This window comes from Tachysurus fulvidraco, chromosome 24 (genome assembly GCF_022655615.1).
Source record: "Tachysurus fulvidraco isolate hzauxx_2018 chromosome 24, HZAU_PFXX_2.0, whole genome shotgun sequence".
Lineage (NCBI taxonomy): Eukaryota > Metazoa > Chordata > Actinopteri > Siluriformes > Bagridae > Tachysurus > Tachysurus fulvidraco.
In genome coordinates, this window is record NC_062541.1 from 10,041,423 (window position 1) to 10,062,294 (window position 20,872).

Consider the following 20,872-nt stretch of genomic DNA (forward strand, 5'->3'; position numbering starts at 1 on the left):
ATCAATTTCAAGTTTTATTGGCCGTTCAGTATCCATGGTAACTTTCTGTTTCTGAACATGTGAATTTGTATGAGCACTGATAGTATTACTGATAGACATCTGATAGCTCAGATGTCACTCAGAGATTCTTATCTCCGTTAAAGTAGCTTTTATTAAATATGTAAAACAGGAACAATGTGTTTTGTTAGTGCTTGACCTCTTACCTGTGGAGGAACAGTGGCTATACGGCTGTGCAGACTGTGCTGACTGTGAATTCAGACTCGTTGGCCATGATGTCTGTGGGCTGGATATTACGGTCATACATGGGGTTTTCAAACGTTGCTCTTCCATTGGTGTTTTCATGGCCAGCATAGCCATTGAAGGGTACTTTAGGTCTTTTTCTAGTGATGAGAAAAGACATAATCTGAACACTGACTCACTTATGTCTGAACTTTTGTTGAAGAGGAAATTGTACAAAAGACAATAGCACATAATGTATTCTGTACTGTTCAGCTGAAAATGGCACATGATGACAGCTGGAAAAGTGTATGGATTTACCTGTGTTTGTAGAGGTACAGAGCAAATCCTGCTATAATCATGGCTATAAAAGGCACTAAGATGGCTGCTGCCACTGAACTGCTGTTAGAGGCAAAATTGTAGCTGAGATTCTCCCCATTTGGGTCCAGCCCCTCTACAGAATGGACAAATAAAAAGCAACTTATAAACATTATAAACCACACTAATAATACTTTAAAAGACTCAGATATAAAAGAACAGACACGTTTATTTTCCCTGGCAAGACTTTTGATAAACTGGGCCGTGTCCAATTCCAGCTCAATGGAGAATCCATTATTTATGGATGATAATATTTCACACTTCACAGGTTTATCACAGAAGTGGAAAACTCCATGACAAAGTGTATATTTAATGGAAATGTAATTAGATTATGAACAAAACCAAACAAATCTAACAAGAATGCGTTTTATAGGAATTTGATCTAACTCAAGAGACAGGTGCGCTTTTGGGAGGCGTCATATTTCATCATCCGAAACAAGGCTTTTTAATTACCGCTATAAAGATGCTATGAAGATGAAGTCATTTGCCGTTCATTTTTCAATTAAGGCTATGTGCATCCCTAAACAACAGGAGAGCAACCATGCACCTGTTCATCAGCTAATGCCAAAAACCCTGAAAATACAGTAAAAGCAGGAACGAGTAGAGGATCTGATTATTTTATTCAACCACATAATGAGGTCGGCTAATCAAACCAATGCTTCATGCCACACACCCACATATACACACTCCTTCTACTTTTAATAAGAAATATTTTGTTTGCTCAGTGTATGTATGTGTGCTTTTTTTTTTTTTACATTAATTAATTCAATTATTTTCATGGAAGGCCATAACTTTGCTGATTAGAAATGAAAAACGGTTTCATTATGCTAGCACTTTAAAAAGTACTGTATGCTTTGCCCTCAACATGTCAAGCCCTGCACTGATGACTAGGTCACACGGAAGCCTCTTACATATTAGTGTAATTATGTGTGTCTGCTTTTTGCCTCCACCCATAGTGAATCATTTCAGATATTTATAACAAGGTCCTGTGAAGAAGCAGCACTTCTTCTAGGTATCTAATTAACAACTGCCACCAAGGGGGTTTGCTAGGGGGAAAGTCTGAGCAGTTCCTCTTTTAATTTAAAGAATATTACAACACATTCCTTACACACTAACTCAGTGAAAACTCATTCAGTTCCATGTGAATACATTGCATCCCACCTTTACTATAATTTGGATTTCATCTGAATACAGCATGTACTGTATGTCTGATAATTAATGTTGCCTGAAAATCGTCTGCAGTGATTATGTGCAATTATGTAAATAGATCATCTGCAGTGATCTATTCACATGGGATGAGTGACAACTGTATGAATCACAGATCTGTTTATGTCCTTTTTTCCCCTTTATTATTGTCTATCGTTGTAGTGTGGAACACTGCACAAGCTGTACATGGGCAATAGTGGGTCACATAACTGTATGATTTCTTCAGTTTTTATACTTTAATACTTTACTATTATATTTACTAAATACTAATACTATACTACTATATTTTAATACTAGTTTTAATACTTTTAACTTTTATAGATTAATATATACGATATAAAGAAATCTTTACCAATGTGTCAGATAGGATGTGATTTCTACCTTGAGGTTGATTGTATCGGTTATTTTACAGAAGGTAAAATATGACATAATCTTTCCAGATGTGTGTCCACACAGTCCATAAAACACTGATGGCACACATGTGAATGATGTAAAAATGAATTTACGCCTATTGTAAATGTAGCCAGAATAGGCTTAATAACATACAAAAATAAAAAAAACTTGAATGGTAGTGGACTACAAAATAAAATCAGTTGCTAGTTAGCCCCTGAAGGTATAAAGGAACAGGACAGACAAAGCAACAAACACATACCAAGCCTCTGAAGCCCAAACTGGCCAAATCCTTTTCCTCGAACAAATCCTTGATATACAAAGGAGTTAGATGAAGGCATATATGACACCTGTGACAAGAAGAGAACAAACAATTAAAGACCTTACATTATAAAGTTAATACATTTTCAAAATGTCAAGAATGATTTGTTCGAAAGGTAAAAAGTGTCAGCCACACAGTGTAGCTTTTACACTTGACATTTAGTTTTAAACCATTCTTCAATCTAGAGAAGAAAATGCTCATACAGTTAGGTGTACACACCTACACACACACATACACACACATACACCGAGTCCTCATGACCCACGCTTTTAATTACATTTTCCCAGCTGCTTGTCTCCAGTGCTTTTGTGAGGAGGAGGGTAAGAGGAGCTCAGACGTCTGGCCCTGATTACTCTGCAATGATTTAACTGACATTTTAATTAAAAGGAAAAAAAAAACTTTTAGCTTTCCTTTCCCCAAGAGTAACAGCATGTATGTGCAGTCTGTCGTATGCTTACAGATCTGAGCTAGTGCATGTGTGTTTGTATTAGTGTGTGTGTGTGTGTGTGTGTGTGTGTGTGTGTGTGTGTGTGTGTGTGTGTGTGTGTGTGTGTGTGTGTGTGTGTGTGTGCAGGTCCAAAGGGGGGTCTGAAGAAAGGACTAGGGATGAAGACAGATCTTTTCAGACCAAATAAAGCCCTATCATCTGTACACTACACAACATCTGTAAGACTTAATGATTCCAATTCCTACTAAAGCTATTCTCACAAATTTCAGTATCAGGGGTGGACATTTCATTAGGCTGGGATTGCAGGACAAGCAAATTAGGCTGGACAAGTAAGTTAAAAAATAACTTTAAAAAAAAGTTTGTTTAAATGTAATTTTGGCAAGAGAATATAAAGATGCTAGCCTCTAATCCTTCTTCTGCTGGCTGCTCCCTGTTCAGGGTTCCCTGTTTCACAATGAATCACATGGTCTGCATGTTAGATTTAGAACAGGTTTTACACGGAAGGATTCCTAACACAATTCTCCCATTTTTATACGGATTTGAGACCGGCACTGAGATTTAACACTTCAGTGGCTGGGTTAGCTTCCTGAATGGGAATCGACCAACCAAGAGGCTAAAAGATGCTAGCCTCTAATAGTATCCTTAAAATGCATCACGTTCATCTGAAACCAACATTTTTTTTTTTTTTACTTATGTATTATTACTTTACTGTATATATTACTTATTTTTTTTAAGATAATGATTAAACATGTGGTAAATGCTATCAACTAGCTCATCACATGTTATTAATAAACATTACCGTTAACAGATTCTACATTAGTCACTTTCTGGGCAACCAGAAATATAAGACTGAGCAAGTATCTTGGAGCATTCACATGCCCAGACATTTAATTTTCCTTCTTCTGGTGTTTGAACTTGTTGACATTTTCATGTCCAGCCAACCTTCATGCATTTTGTGAAAGAAGGTCACATTTTAACACACGTTGATACAAGATATGGAAAAATATGGAAAAAGTGCAGACTTCATTTCACCCCCCAGAAAAGGCAGATGAGGAAATCGACATGTGAGCCAGAAATGACTGACAGTTAAACCAGTGTTTTATACTGACACCCTGGGGGATCCGGCCCTTTCCCCGTCTCACATTAATTTAATCTCTTGTCTTGACTTCAGGGTAAATGGAGAATGTTTGAGTTTATTCATGTGAAATAAAATCTATTGACTTTAGACAGCTTTAACAGTAGACAAGAATATAGTTAGAGTCAGATAGCGCCAAGATATTTAGAAGGAAATCTTGGCACTTTTTAAATAAAAAATTGTGTAATTGTGCGTAAAAAAATGTTCCATATTATTTTAGTGTTATTGATAATTAGACAACAATTAAAACACTGCATGCTCTTTTGTTTCAGTACAGTTACTGTTCAAGAAAGAAAAGCAAAAAAGTGCATGGTGATGAAAGCACTACAAAATAAAAAAAGATATCATGAGTTGTTACAAAGCAGAGGCATTTTCCATCTTAGTCTTCAGGGTTGCCAGGTCTCAACATTATCTCTATGGTCAAATCTTCCCATGCTCATCTCAGTAACATTGCTAAACTTGTCAGTCCTAATTCCTTCTTCTTCCATCCCCTTGTCTTTGACTGCCTCGGTTACTGCAATTCCATTTTCATAGCTGTCCAACTACAGATCCATTCACAAGCTTTACACTGCTTGACTTTTTACCAACACCTAATCCTGACCCAATATTACACCTGCACTGGAAAAACTGATTCACCATCCAGGAACATTTTCACTTTAAAATCTGTCTTTTCACTTTATAAAGTCTTCAGCAACCTGCTTCTTCTTTTTTTATTTTTTTTTTATCTTTTTGACCTTCACTTTCCCTACCAACCACTTTACACACTTCAATCTTTCTTTTTCGACCTGCCTTTGAGACCAGGTGAGACCAGGTTTTAGGAGAAGCACTTCAACTTTCTTATGAAGTCAGACTGTGACTCAAAATCTCCAGCTTTGAAATTCTTCTCTGACATTTCACTTACAGACTCCGTAACGTGGTTCTCTGAATTCTCTGTTATTCTTGTCACCTGTTTCAAAATCAACTGTTTGAAATGTACCAAATGTTGTTGCTTCTTTGTCTGTCCTCTAAGGCAATGCAAGTGTTTTTAAATTGGAGTTAGCCCTAATGAAATTTCAGTAAGTAGCATTTTAAATTAATCTATAATTATGGAAATCATATTTACATAATTGTAATGCTCCAGGTAAAAGCAACCTGAATATAAAGTCATTAAAATGTATTTTTATAATTTTATTTGTAAGTGTAAACTGCCCTTGTAGTCATTTTTCTACTCTATTACACTTCTCTTTCCATTTATATATTACATCTTGTCATATTTATTTTATTTATGGCTGAAAAAGTTTGTGTCATTTGATGTATTTTCTTGAGGCAACATTAGGGACAGTTATCAGTTTACCAAATACCTATTTTATGAAGACATTTGTAATGAAACCCAAAGAGGTCTTTTTCAATAAAATGAATGTATTTAACATGTTTGCATCATTCTTTGTGTAAGACATAACTGTCCTATAATGTCAACAACTATTATTATTATTATTATTATTATTATTATTATTATTATTATTATTATTATTACTGATACTAAAAAAACATACTGTGGTAACACACGTTGTTTGTCATTTTTATGTCTTAATAATAATACTAACAACAACAACAACAACAACAACAATAATAATAACAATAATAGCAATAATAATAATAACATTATTATATTATAACATATTACATATATTTATTATTATTATTATTATTGTTGTTGTTGTTGTTGTTGTTATTATTATTATTATTATTATTATTATTATTATTATTATTATTATTATTATTATTATTATTATTATTATGATGATGACACAAAATAGTGACACAATATGTGGATTACCACAGTATAGTTTTCCAAAGTGGAGGGAGAGACCATGAAAGTGATAGGCATTTATCTGCTATGCTCCTTCATTAATGCCACATATTAATCAAACTGTAGAGATATACACGTACCCATCTGAAGGACTGCTATGTTTAATTTCAATCCTTGTGGACTCGGAGTTAAGTAAAGCACACCAATGATGAAATGGACAAAATCATCCTTGATGTTTTAGTTTAATATTAAATGGTCACAGTCTCTCTGGGAATCTTCATAGTCTCTACGAACATCAACCTTGAGAACTTATGGCTTCATCTGTTTAAACTAGACAGCTGTTAAATAAAATAGAAAGCTGTTACTGAGGTGCTCCTTTTCTGACTTGACTGAGCATTGAGTTCTTCAAAGTGTGGTTAAAAATCCTGCATAAAAAAGTGACTAGTTTTTGAATTGTTGAAGCATTTGTGGCTCGTTCCAAGACTCTGAAAGAGAGATACTATAGGGTTCTAAAGGGTTCTTTTAATCTTTAAATGTTTCCCCAAAATATGCCTAAGAGTTTGAACAGGGGGTTGAAAGCAAATCAATTATCTTGTCTCTAATGACACATGCATGAATCTAACAATAAAACAGTTGCATCTACACCAAACAAATGCTAGATGATCTGTAGATGCCATGAGGACAATGATGTTTCCTTAATGCGTTAATAACTATAGCAAACTCTTTTGCCAAAATGTAGCACATTGCAGATGAAGCAGTAGTGTGCCAATGTAAGATCAGGATTTTTAATTCATTATACAATTAACCTTTCTTGTTATAATTAGTGCAATCACAGAAATACAGTGCTTGGTCTTGTGTAAGACAGATCCTTAATATTCAGTTTTGTCTCAGCTAACAGGTCCCATAATAGATCTCACATACTGTATACTTAAATAGAAATGAAATTTAATATTTAATACAAAGTATGTCACAATTTAAATACTTTGTATATTGTGCATCTTTAATTAAAGACCTTGGGCACAATCAAAATAAAGTAATAAAATAAAAATAAATAAAATGAATAAATAAAGAATTTGGGGACACATCTGAAAACTTTTACTGGAATTGAAGGAAGCAGTGTAACACTCATGGTAGGGGTTTGTGAATACTAGGAAGAAGATGCCAAGATGAGGAGGTATAGAAATATATAGGAAGTTAATTATGAAGAACTTTCTCTCACTTATTGTACAATACATATACTGTATGATGCAGAATGCTGTATTAAGAAAATAATCAATGAGTGTGGTGTAGTTAATTATTTTCCAAGATCTGCACTATATGAAATGTTTTATTTCATTACATTTCATTATTTAATAAAAGCAATTACATTACGCTACATTCCCTCATTCAGCTGTTTGTCTCTCAAATGAAATTAATAGAAAAAAAAAGTGCAAACTCATCTGTCCTGATTTTACTGTGACAAAACCCCCCCACAAAACTATTACAAAGCACCGTCACAACAGTCAATGTTATTAATGTTGTCCCATTCATATAAATGAATAAATAAGCATATTTCTATAGACTTAGAGAACTGCAGAAAGGACAATACATTGATAATCTCACTGTTACTGCTCAATACAGTCTCAGCTGGGAGCTTCTTTATTTTATCTTAAGTTCCACTCTTCCACTTTGTCATGTCTTAGCAACTACTTTCCTTCTCCCCTTGCTAGCATCAGCTGAAGGCTTTTGCTGCCCAACATATTCTCTACAGTAAATGTTCTTCAGCTAAAAATAAATGTAGGCCCCTAGAGGGTGGAAAATACTTTAGCATAATTTTATATATTTTGTTTTCTGACTTTTGTTGTTCCTTAAAAGTATGTGTGCTCAGTTTCCATTGCACATTACCACTGTGCACTACTATAGCCTGATTACTATACTAAATATATGGATTACTATTACACAGTGATCTTGTTTTTTTTTTTTTTTTTTAAATTTGTCATTGTGTCAGATTTTTCAAATTCCACTTTTAGATATTTGATAATGTTTACTGTGTTTAGACAAGAAACAACATCTGGAAGAGCCTAACAGCTAAATGTTGGGATATAATCCAGAATATGCTAATTAGTGAATACTGTGATGTTTCCCTCCTCAGCCATATGCATCTGTGGGCTTTGAGCATATGCCATGTGAACCAATGATGCTCCAGATAAAGATATTTTATTAGTAGGCATGCACAAAGGACAGTAGTGAATAACTGTGAAGGGTCACAGGTTTAGATCTTGATATATGTTATGTTCTGGGCCTCAACAATAAGCTTAATTTACTGAATAAAGCAAAATCTCCCCTGTAAGTGACACACCTCAGCATCCATACACCAGCGTGTCAGGTGAAGGACATACGTTCTTATAAAAAAGTGGCAAAATGTCCAGACATCATTTCTATTAACTTGGCATTGTTTTTAAAACCACTTATCAGGTCGCCGTCTTGTGAACGAGCCACCATCGCTAGGAGGCGAGACTGCATCAACTTCATTGTAACTTCATTGTAAATTTTAAGCATTAAATCCTCTAAATACACAGTTAAATTATAAGTTTGAAAGCTTAGACTCTCAGGATTTTATTAAGCGCACACACAAAGCATAATATGATTTATAGCAGTCATAGTAATTTAACCATTTGATAGCCACCTGAACTAGGTGGCGCTAGTTCGGTTTGTTTACTTACCTAAACGCAATTTCCCTTTCTTCACATTGTCACTAATGTTAATGTATTTTCCAAAACAAATGCTTGTAAAAAAATCCCCAAGAGTCCAAGGAACTGGAATATGTAAGCCTTTTAATCCAAAACGCTTTGCTCGCCTCACAAGAATTATGTTTGTGACCGGAAACTGTAAACAGCGGTTCAGTTCCGTCCTTTGTTTGACTCCTACTTCTCATTGGAGGCTTACAAAACTTACAAAATGCATCAGATTTGTAGTCGAGGGTCTAACGAATCAAACAAGCCCTCTCATGAGCCAACCAGTGCCTGTGGTGCAGAGATAGGCAGCTGAGAAGCCAATGAGGTCTCTCCATGCTATGTGGGACACCCTCCCTTTGACTGACAATTGCTCCCTCCAGTAGTGATTTGATGTTTCGCGAGCATCATAGCTCTTTAGCCAATAAGGAGACGATTCCAACGAGATGCAACATGATACATCTGGTGAGGGTGGGCTGTGCAATGAGTGCACGCATTTTAATTTTTTTCAACTTTTTTGCGCAATTCTCGAACTTTTCACACTCTCACACCTCAGGGTGTCAGTTTACAGCCTTTTTTTTCACAGCAGACTTCTAGGCAGAGGGGTTGTCTTTGTTATAGACTTTTATATTGACTATATTGACTTTTGAACTAAGCATGCAGTCTTTTTATACAAAGTTATACAGTAAACAAATAAACAAGAAAAACATGAACGGACAGACATGTCCGTAGAAAAATATTCATATAAAATCCATTTTTGAGTCTTTTGACTTCATTATTTTTTTTGGTGAAAGCCAAGACATGTGGCTATGACCCTCAGTTGTTGTTTACCTACCATCATTATATACAGCAATGTATGTAATCAGTTTATCAGGTAAACAACTCAGACGGAAATAAAAAACCCTCCATTCTAGCCTCTGTAACTCTGTATCAGTAAGGCCTAGAATCACACTTGTATCAGAAACTAGAGACTCTCTTCTTTCCAATGAGACCAGGCTCACCTCTGTGTTTCAAAGTATATGGGAGCTGTACCACCTTTTAGGTGGGTATGTCATCTAGGCGAAAATCATGAAAATGGGGGGGGGACAGGTAAGAGTTAACACATTTCTGTCAGCTTCAGGAATTATGCTTAGAGTGGCTTGCTGTTAACACTGTTACTAATATTTCCTCTTTCAACACCTTCTAAAAGAAAAAAGAAAAAAAAGATTTACATACATGTCCATCTAGTGCCCAGTTGTCAATTTTGAATTTGTTGACAAAGATTTCCACTGGCCCTCGGATCTGATAGACTTGGAGCAACAAATGGGCCTCTTCTCTCTTATAGGTTCCTGCATGGGATAAAACAGTTGATTTACAAGCAGTTGATTTACAAAAAAAAAATACAAAATTACTACCAGGTAAATTTACTATGTATACAATAATAAGTCTGGTTTATTTTGTGAGTTTCTAGGTAAGTGCAAAATACAAAGTGGAAAGAGATTCATTTGGTATCTTTAATGTATGTTTCAAGACTTGAAGCAAGTTTACTAAGCTGTAGGTTTTACTGTAGACTACTTGTAGCTATTAAATTCTGCATTTACAGTATATTGTAACAGCATCCCATCACCTTATATACTGTATGACACTTTCAAGTATTTGTTTCTTTTTTTTGTGATATTCTGCATCATTTTACTTGCAAATGTTCAAACAAAAAACTGCTTTGTTTCTTAGCTGAATAAATATGAATATGAATAGAAGCTTATTCATTTTATTCATATTGCATATTAGATTAGTGTGTACTGTTCTGCATGTATTCATTTAATAAGAACTACATTTCTAAACACATTATCTTGAATGCCGATTTCATTTTTATTCCAAACTTTTTAAACCAGGCTAATCTGGTATGATGTGCTACACAGCTTATATGCACTAATGCCATATTGAGCTATGATATACGAACAACAGTACACAGTTTAGGAGAGTGATGTTTAGGAGTAGGAGATACACACCAGCCAGATTAAGCTGCACTCCACTGTGGTCCATGAGGGTGCCATTGACCCGGTTACTAAATGGTTCAAAAGCAGTTATGCTCAGCATGGCTGGCTGCTTCTTCCCAAGATATTCATATGAGCCTCTCCACAGTGAGTTCCGGGCAAACACTCCACTAGGCACTGGGGAAAAGACAGGGTTAAAAAAAAGGTTTGTTGAGGCATTTGTTTGTTAATGTATGATTGTGTTTGTTTTTAAATTAACACTTACCATGAAGTTTTGTGTTAGGGGGCTCTTGCACGTTTCCAACTGTTTTTCCACTTGGTCTGTTATCAGCTATGAGAGAGATAGAGAGAAAGAGAGAGAAAGAGAGAGAGGGGGGGGGGGGTAGAGATAGAGAGTGTTATTAATGTACTGCTAATTGTATGTTTTATTTTAGCTTTTAGACGGACGCACAAAAAAGAAAAATAAGTCCTAAATCCCAAAACATGTTCCCAGGAAAGACTCTGTATACACCATGAGCCTGACAAGGATACAATCGATGAATGAATGAATGAATGAATGAATGAATGGAAGGATGGATGGATGGATGGATGAATAAATAATCTCTGACCGGAAAAAAAGAATACATTGCAATCATGCAATTTATAATCTGATTTAATTACTAACTTGGTCATCTTACTGAACTAATGTATCTTACATAACTAATGATTAAGTTTCTATTTTCTGTGTCAAAGTTTCTAAGTGCTTGGTTTTCCAATGTTATATGCACCTGTTATATAAGGTGCATTAACATACGTTGTGGCAATCGATCTAGTAGAATCGTTCAAACTAACTGGTTTTGCTAATGCTGCGTTATTTTCTGAGAGTAGTACTAAAACTAACAGTAAGTAATAAAACCTCTACACACATTCAGGGAAGACAGAGCTTTATTAGCTGTCAGAAGCCTGAACACACTCTCTGTCAGCTTTCCCACAGGTACTGTTAATATTCCTCTACTGTGAAAAGCCAGCAGCACAGTCCTCCCTCCATCTTTATAGCTTGGCTTTAAAGACTATCAGTGCCATATTTCACCCACTTATGGCTCAATATCTATCAAAGCCATTATTTGCAAGAACTACTCCCACGTCTTAGGCACACTGAAAAAAACTGAATGAAAGTTTGGCTTCTTTTGTTCTAATTAACCACCTTACAGGCTGAATGGGATCCATTTATGTGTCACAGGAGGTGTAACACAGTCTGTGTGTTCCAAAACCACATTTACTCCTAACCAAATCAGCACCTTGCACTGGGCTAATCAGAGCTTTAAAGTCTAAAATTGCAATGGTAGTGTGATGAATGGAGCTCCCTGACAGTGCAAGCCTTTTGAGAGGAAACAGGTGCAGACAGCAATTCATCAACATTAGCAAGACTGAAAGAAGTACAAAAGTGCAGTAAATCTGAACAATTAGCTATTAAATAGTAAAGATGATGTACATGTGACATGTATATGTACTGAGAGAACACACAAAAAAAAACAGGGATTATGAACAGGAAAAAAGACTTAAAAACTTTTGTTTTGCATGATACCTGCACATAGTGGTGGCTTGCCAGTCCAGCTGCCATCAGGTCTGCACGTGCGGTGTTCAGAGCCTCCGGCTAAATAAAAGCCAGGCTGACAGGTGTAGATGAGAGTGTAACCCAGAGATGGCAGCTCTATGGCTCTAGCATCTGCTTGTGCTGGAAGTTCAGGCTGACTACAGTGGTGAGCTAAGGAAAAGATTAAGTACACTTTACACAAAATGGCATAGATTAAATACAAAGTTCCTAGTTCCTATTCTGAATGACTATTTTTCAGCCATGTTTATATCCACTAAAGTGTTAATTCATTTTCTCTAACAGCATAGGCTCTGACAATAGTGTCCGCATAAATTCAGTAAGACAGAAAGTAAGACAGGCCATGTGATCTGTTTCATTTAAATAATGACATGATGAAGCATGGAGCTGGTTATTTAACATTTTGGAAGGAATCTCCTATAAACAGTCAGTGTTAAAGATCTACCAGGAAAAGTCTTGAAGTTTTGCAGTTTGCAATGATTAATACATGAAATGTTGTAAACAGTGAAAACCTGTGGTATAAGTGGATTAACATGCTGAGACTTGCTTTTAGGAAAATAATCAACATTGTGATAACAGGTATTCTGCTTCACATCGGGTCTTATAATACCCCATTAGGTTCTATTTCCTTCTTGAATGCATAAAAACAATATGATGGGCCGAGTTATTATAAATGAATTATATGTAATTTTATAGAAAATGTTATTTACCAATACACTCTGGTGGCATTCCACTCCAAGTGAGGTTAGGCAAGCAGGTACGAGAAATAGAGCCAAGGAGCAGGTAACCCTTTCTGCAGCTGTAGAACACTGTACTGCCAATCTGTGTTGGTGCAAACCCAAAAGTCACAATTTATCACAGGGTATTACAAAGACTAGGATTATTAGATTTAGAGAAACGTATATTATTTTGTGATATGGTACCTGGTAACCTTGAGTGTTGTTCTGAAAACCAAATAGGGGTGTTCCAGGATCCACACAGCTTGTGTGACTCGGATCTGAAAATATATCACCATTATGCCCTTAACTTGATGACCAATGGACAGCTTACTCATACAAAAACACACATAATTCTATGCATTCAGCATATAAGAAGTTTCACAAACCAAATAGGAGTGTTATAATCTATCCTATTCTGACAGTTCTCAACTAAGATCTTTTTTAATTGAGAATCCCCACTACAAAAGTCTAGACTGATCATAAATTTAGCCCACTAATTTCTGAATGTAGTTTCATATATAGCTTTATAATGCATGCTTAAACTATACTAAAACCTGTCACTCTATGCCTTGAAACTTGCATAACCTCATACCTATACAAGATGGCTGACTCCCACTCCAGGTTCCATCATACTGGCAGTACCTCCGTGTGGAGCCGACCAGTACCAGAGGTGGAAAGCAGGAGAAGAATACAGAGGAAAGGTAAGTGAATCCTTGGTCCTCCCGCCGGCCCTGGGCTGGGATCCCTGGATCCCCACAGAACACAGCTGTAATGGATAAAAAGCACGGTTACATAACATAAAAACATAAAACATAATTTATCTTTATTCAGTCTTTCATGTGTTACAACTATAGTCTTGGCTTTTGTTCCTGTTATACTTAATTCCAGTTCCGAGACTCCCTGTTGAGAGGAGGGTCTTCTGTACATTGCCTGCTGCTGAGGATTTGGATAATAATTTCTGGAAAAGGAACAAGTACACCATTTTAAAAGTGAGACTTACGGAAACATTGTGGCCTTTCCCCACTCCAGTTGCCAGAGCCTTGACAGGTAAGGACAGTGGGCAGAGAGAGTTGATAGCCCTGGTTACAGGTGTAGCTGGTGCTAGAGCCCCACTGGAAGTCAGTTCCTACCACCTGGCCATTAGGAATACTGGGTGGTGTTCCACATACAATTGCTGCAAAGAACACAGCCAAATAAATTAATCTACAATAGCTGGTATGTCAATTCTTTGAACAAAAATAGCAAAATTGTAATCAGCATTTACTCACAGCATCAGTACTAATGGATTTTTTAAGCTAGCATATTATCATACTGTCAAATAACAGTCTTTTTAATTACTTTCTGTTTTTAGTCCTCTGTTTGGCCAAATTTACATTGTCTATATGAATTATTGGAAATAATAAGAGACTATTTACAAGTAAGAAAGCAAGTTTGCCACCTGCTACTTTCTACCCAACAGGCAGCTCTCCTACACCTACAAAACCAGGAAGGGTAAAGTTCGCTTCAAAACGTGCTTCTTCCATGACACATGAAGCCAGACAAGTGCATTTTTTCAAATTGTTGTTTATGCTGCATTACATGGCAGCATAACATACTCCGAGTAAAGAGATATCTACTGGAGTATATGCAGTGAATGGTTTATTACAGATCACCCCCAGAGTTTTTGTGTAGTTAGTATGTTCCTGATGTGTGTATGTATATAGGGCTGTAACTGGATGAGGAAGACGAGTGTGCACGTGTCTACCCTCTTCTCTGCATACATGAGCTCACAGATGCTCACAATTGCCTTTTGTCACTGTGATTGACAGGGGAAAGTGAGCATGCCATCCCTCACATCCAGAGCCATGACCAAATTTGTTCTCTTGGCTCCTGGACATGGATGACTGTGGCATTGTCGGGATTTGGACTAACATATCCTGCCCGAAAAATCATGTTTCTACCACATAGGGCCCAATAACTTTTGTTATTAAATGATAATTTTTGATGGCTGCACATAACTATTAAGTCCTCACCAACATATATATCACCAGAATCACTGAGTACATCACACATATTTTAATATGATCAGTGATTTTTTTTCCAGTGTGGACTTACTAATGTACTAATTGTTCTTATGTATTATCATGACTCCTTTCAGATCATGAGAGAACTATAATATATTGTGGCAAAACTCCTTTTTCACTATGAAATTCTTACTGCTTTTGTCAGTGAACTTCAATTTTAGATCTTGCATCATTCCTCTGGATAATTTACAGCATTCACCTTAAAAACCAAACTAGCCATGACTGGGATTGCTCACAGCACATAATTAGTACTGTAACATAATGTACTCAATGTTCTAAGCTGAATTGTACCTCTACACACTGGTTTGGTGCCATTCCAAGTGCGATCTTTTGTGCAGATGAGCTTGGAGGCACGGTCAGCATCCATGGTAAAGCCTGGGGAACATTGGAAGCTAACAGCGCTGCCGTATGTGAAGTCGTTGCCCAGTCGCAGGCCATTTGCAGGCACTCCTGGGTCTCCGCAGTTAATAACTGAATAAGAAAAGGCAGAGAATGATGGTGTGACAACAAAGAGGATAATTAGAGAATTACACAATTACCCTGTCATATTTCTCCATTTTGGGTTTAGGATTAAAATGATTAGATTTTTACCTACTACTATAAATCAATTATATAGAGATAAATTACATCTCTGCATTGCCCCTCAATTAATGAATTTCTTTAGAAATATTTTTCATTTTACATTATCGCAAGAAAAAGCTTCGTGGTTTGTGTCAGCGATTTAGACAGCATTTGGGATCATTATTCAGCAGCCTCTGAAAAGTGAAAGCATCGTGCCAGTAGACATAATGGCTTCTTGTGACCTCCATTAGCTCGGAGCCCAAGTTGTCTCTATTGTGTTTCAGAAGCAAGCCTTTACATGTAAGGCTAATGCTAAGAAGATGGACAGGGCTAATCTCTACAACACAGTCAATGTAGGTTTATCTGATTGGCTCAAGTCCAGGGCTGACACAAAAAGTAACAATGAACTCTCCTATTGACTTCTTATATTACCGGAAGATATTAACATTCATTATAAAAAATATTTGAATGATGAGGTTTTCATCCGAAAATTCTGAGATACTGTATAAGCATCAGTTGTTTTAAAAGATTACATTAATCAATATTTATATCTACACTATCAACTAATTATGTTGGCTTTGTAGAAGCCAACATTCTGTTTTCCTTTTTAAGCTTAGACAAAAATTTATCAAGAGTAACTCCTCCTAGTGCTTTCCAGCCACATGAACCAAAATCGGATATGTTGTAGAACCCGTTCTGAAGTTTGATGCTATTACTTTTCTAAGCGATCCGAGTACCGGTACTTCAGGTACCGGGTCTCAAAATGGACTTTTTTCCCATAGACTCACCATTATAAACTTTGGAGGTTTATAAATCAGCAAGCTTTCGAACTATCTACACCAAACTCGGCCAACTACTTTATGATGATACTCTGAACTGAAAATTTTAAATTGGTGTACCGACTGGCCTTTCGGTTGTCTCGCAGCCTTGCCCCCAAATATGCAAAATCAAAAAACAACATGTGACATATCAAAACACTCAGAACTATGATGGGAACTTCCTCACAGGTATTCTGATGACGTCACGTGATGTCACATGAAAATAATACATTTGCACAACATCAAACATCAAAACACTCAGACCAAGGAGGGGAATTGAGTCACAGGTTTTCGTATGACGTCACATGCTAATAATAGTATTATTGTTGTTGTTATTATTATTATTATTAATAATAACAACAATAATAATCATATTATTATTGTTATTATTATTATTATTATTATTATTAATAATAATAATAATAATAACAATAATAATAATAATAATAATAATAATAATAATAATAATAACAATAATAATAATAATAATAATAATAATAATAATATTTTAATAATTTAATAATTTTTAATTTTTATATTTGTTATCCAAACCAAGCTAAGCACACATGTATACAAAAAATAATTAGGACTGCCACGATTTTAATATAAAATGAAAGTTTTATTTGGACTCCAGGGGAATAAAAGGTTTCTGGGTGGCTGTGATGGTAATAGAGAGGTAGTTAGAGAGTCGTTAATGTTACAGTAGACGGTACCTGTGCATTCAGGCATGTCTCCAGTCCACGTCCCGTTGACGGTGCAGTGGCGTGTGAGCAGGCCGTTGGAATAGTAACCCTCTCTGCATGCGTATGTGATGGAGCGGGCAAAGACCAGCCCATCATGGAACTGGATCAAAGCGTTTCGAGGAGTGCCGGGATTGCCACAAGACACAACTGACAGAGAGAGAGAGAGAGAGAGAGAGAGAGAGAGAGAGAGAGAGAGAGAGAGAGAGAGAGAGTAAGAAAGATCTTTCTAGGCATCTGCACTAAAACTAGAACAAGGGCAAAAAAGGGGGCCATGTTGGGTTTAAAAGCCTTGCTCAAGGGCACAATGGCATGGGTGAAAGAAAGGACACAGACTCTGGTAATGAGTCAACACCCTTGGTGCCCTAACTGTGATTAAATCTGGCAGTGCTGTTGTAGGGTCCTAACCTTCTAAACCTGTGCTGTACCCTCTGCCCTGCCTTAATAGCTCTTCATTCGTTTCGATTTTAAAACATACTAAAGCTTTCCAGAAAACCTGTCTGAGACTGACACGTTTCACTGGTCACGCAGTCATAATAATGGAAATCGACTGAGCGGATAACATAGAAATCATTTGACTGTCTATTTCAATTATGAAGACTCCAAAATTATTGGCACCCTTTATTAAAACAAGCACACAAACTTGCAGCTGTATAGTTTTATATAAACACAATATTATATTGTGTATTCCAGCAATTGTAACTACTATCTTTGTAAGACTTATTTTTGTATACACAGACATATAAAAATAACATCAGAGCAAAGAAACAGTGAAGCATAGAGTTTGTAAGATATTAAAAAAAAAAAAAAAATACATTTTCAAGAGATGCTCTTTGCCATCCTTTTGAATAAAGGACATAGTTAAAGCAGACAGTTGAGAGAAATGGTAGGTGTGTCCCCATGGGTAATTAACTTGGATATTTCTGCTCTTCTGTCACCCCTTTCTGTGCAAGTACTTTACCCACAGGAACATGAGCAGAATGGCAATGTGGCCAAAGAATGAATTGGGGAGAGAGAAATAATCACAGATGGAATAGAGTGAGAGGGAAGGAGTTGGATACACAGGGAACGAGGACTTCTATGACACACACTGGGATTCACACTGCAACATGTGCAGTTTGTTGAGGGAAAAGGGCATAAATACTCAAAGCAAAGCAGGAGAAAAAAATGTGTACACACCGTGTGAAGCTTCACCACTAAAAGATTACATTAGAGCTGCTGAGATTTAGTAAATAATATCGGGGAAAGAAAAGACCCTCTCCTGTTCTGTCTCTCCTTCAATTTTTTTAGGGTGTGATGAAATAGATCCCTGCATCTGCACAGCACGTTTACGGTCGGATGAATTTTCCAGTGCTGCTAAAACCCAGACGTGTACCCCTGTGGAATATATACTTACCCTGGCACTCAGGCTGTGTCCCCAGCCAGGTGCCATTGGCCAGGCAGGTCCGCTCTAAAGAACCACGAAGCACATATCCTGGCTCGCAGCTGAAGCGCACCACACTGCCCACAGAGAACTGCTCTCCCAGACGGATAGCATGCACGGGTACACCAGGGTCACCACATCTACCGCCTGAATCACCTGCAATAAGACACACAATTTAACACAAATTTACTTATGTGATTAAACTTGAACACACACTTTGTCTATCTGTCTGTCTGTCTGTCTGTCTGTCTGTCTGTCTGTCTGTCTGTCTGTCTGTCTGTCTGTCTCTCTCTCTGTCTATCTCTCACACACACATACTGTACACACACACATACACAGAATACTCAACTTTTTATATTTATTCCCTCTTTAAAATATTTAACTATTCAACAATGTTGTCTTGTTTTGCTAGACATTTCAAATGTCCTTCATAATGATGTCACAGCTACAACAACAATGTAAGCTTGAAGCCAACAGACGTGCTAAAAACTATCAGCAATGATCAGTAAAAAGGTTCATTAACCTGAACATTTTAAACTAGGTTTTCATTCCTCTTTAGATGCTTTTCGTGAGATCTGAGTTTAAATTAGTTCTTCAACAACATTCCTGAAAATAACATATCAGAAGTATAGAAGAGAAAATAAGGAGAGGTTTGAATAGAATGCCTTTGGGAGTGGGATTAAAAATATGCACGCACGCACGCACACACGCGCACGCACACACGCACACACGCACACGCGCACACACACACACACACACACACACACACACACACACACACACACACACACACACACACACACACACACCTCAATCTTCCAATATGGCTTTTGTTCGAAATAGTCATCCCTGCAGGACCAACAGTCCAGGGGGGGTGCTGGAGCTGTTTCAACATTTCCTATACCCCCAACTCCTAACTCTAACCCCTAACTACCCACAAACCCACAAGACACTCACCAAAACAGAACAGCACTGTTAACAACACACTTATTCAGCCTGATTTTTTGCATTTTCGTTTGTCTAAACTTATCTCAAGCTGGATAAGGTCTGATTTCACTCCCTGAACTTTTACATACTTCTGTGTGAGGTGATTTTTTTTTCATGCATTTTTTTTCATGCATATGAAGAGAATAAAGAGCACTCTAGCATTCATGTGGCATGCTGACAGACTTTGGACATGAACCTGACAGAGAAATGAAATTTCCTTCCATTGCCCTGTTCATCATATAAACTGCTCTCTGCTGAGGCATTTACAAATGAACATGAGTCTCATCTGTCCACATGGTTCTGTTTCACAAACAGCCACAAATGCTATTGAGAAAATTGAGTAAATAGTTTATGGACATCTGTATTTTCCATTTCCGTAGTGCTGAAGTCACTCTTTACATTGGATATTTATCCCAGTGCAATTTGAAATTCTGTTGTAAAATGGCCAATGTGATCCCTGGTAGCAAAGATGCAATTTTTGAGAAATATGAATGCCATGAATTGCGACATTAACCTGTCAGGCTGGTTTTACTGCACAGGATGAGGCTATGTGGTGGCATATCTGATAGCTGTGTGGGGGCCATGGGTTTATAGTGAAGAAGGACAGCTCATAAGCTGACAGGCTTGTGGGGGTTCATGTACTGTAGCAGAGGCTGATAGGAGGAGATTAAAATAGGTTATAGTGGGATGGTGTGCTCAGCCGCTGGAGCACCATGGCCACTGATCTTCTGGACTCTAATAATACTCCTGAAATTTAAATAATTTTTAAAAATGAGTAGTTGTCAGGGATCAGCCCGGACTTTCGGCCATGTGTGTTTGTTATTGTTCTCCGTCACGTGTCTGCCCCGCCTTCGTCTGCTCCTCCCTGTCTCCACACCTGTTTCCCATTGTGTCATCACTGTCTTATGTATAAATGTGAGCCATGTTGCCGATGGCAGCGCGGATTCATTAGCTAGTTACGTTACCCTAGTCATTGTTACTGTAAGTGTTGTCGTTTGTATTATTTTAGTCCTCGTCATTTTACTGTATTTGTCTTCATCATTTATTAAACCCCATTCCTTTCTAGCTATCCTGTGTACTGGTCCGTCTCCTTCCTTCCCTGGTTGTGACATTAGTTGACTTGTAAGCATTAGTTAAGAGGCATAATGAATTACCAGTACAGTGTGGTGGTGATCCACTCCACTGGCCATTCAGCTGGCACACACGGGTGGTGTTGCCTACAATGGTGCGATGACCTATGCAGCTGTAGCGTATAACTGAACCCACTGTTCTCCTCTCCCCTGAGATCTGTGTGTAAGGAGGTATGCTGGGATGATCACACAACACCACTGTAGCAGAGGCATGAGGGAGAGAAACAGAGAGAGGCAAAAGTAATACATATGGTACATTCTGGTATCACATT

At 37.1% G+C, this 20,872-nt stretch overlaps 1 protein-coding gene across 2 annotated transcripts in view; it reads right to left on the reverse strand.

Annotated features, from left to right (window-relative positions):
* csmd2 (CUB and Sushi multiple domains 2) overlaps positions 1-20,872 on the reverse strand; it is a 288,152-nt gene that overhangs the window by 6,408 nt on the left and 260,872 nt on the right. For both annotated transcript variants that reach the window (XR_007139415.1, XM_047808186.1), the window contains exons 56-70: positions 20,625-20,798; positions 18,457-18,639; positions 17,034-17,210; positions 15,233-15,412; positions 13,879-14,052; positions 13,471-13,644; positions 13,083-13,156; positions 12,870-12,981; positions 12,133-12,312; positions 10,834-10,899; positions 10,584-10,745; positions 9,811-9,923; positions 2,453-2,540; positions 538-670; positions 204-380 (exon numbers count right to left, since the gene is read on the reverse strand). Coding sequence is in view for 1 of the 2 variants with exons in the window: in XM_047808186.1 (XP_047664142.1) it covers positions 221-380; positions 538-670; positions 2,453-2,540; positions 9,811-9,923; positions 10,584-10,745; positions 10,834-10,899; positions 12,133-12,312; positions 12,870-12,981; positions 13,083-13,156; positions 13,471-13,644; positions 13,879-14,052; positions 15,233-15,412; positions 17,034-17,210; positions 18,457-18,639; positions 20,625-20,798 (2,150 nt within the window). In the remaining variant the exon portion in view is untranslated. The remainder of the gene's footprint in view (positions 1-203; positions 381-537; positions 671-2,452; positions 2,541-9,810; positions 9,924-10,583; positions 10,746-10,833; positions 10,900-12,132; positions 12,313-12,869; positions 12,982-13,082; positions 13,157-13,470; positions 13,645-13,878; positions 14,053-15,232; positions 15,413-17,033; positions 17,211-18,456; positions 18,640-20,624; positions 20,799-20,872) is intronic.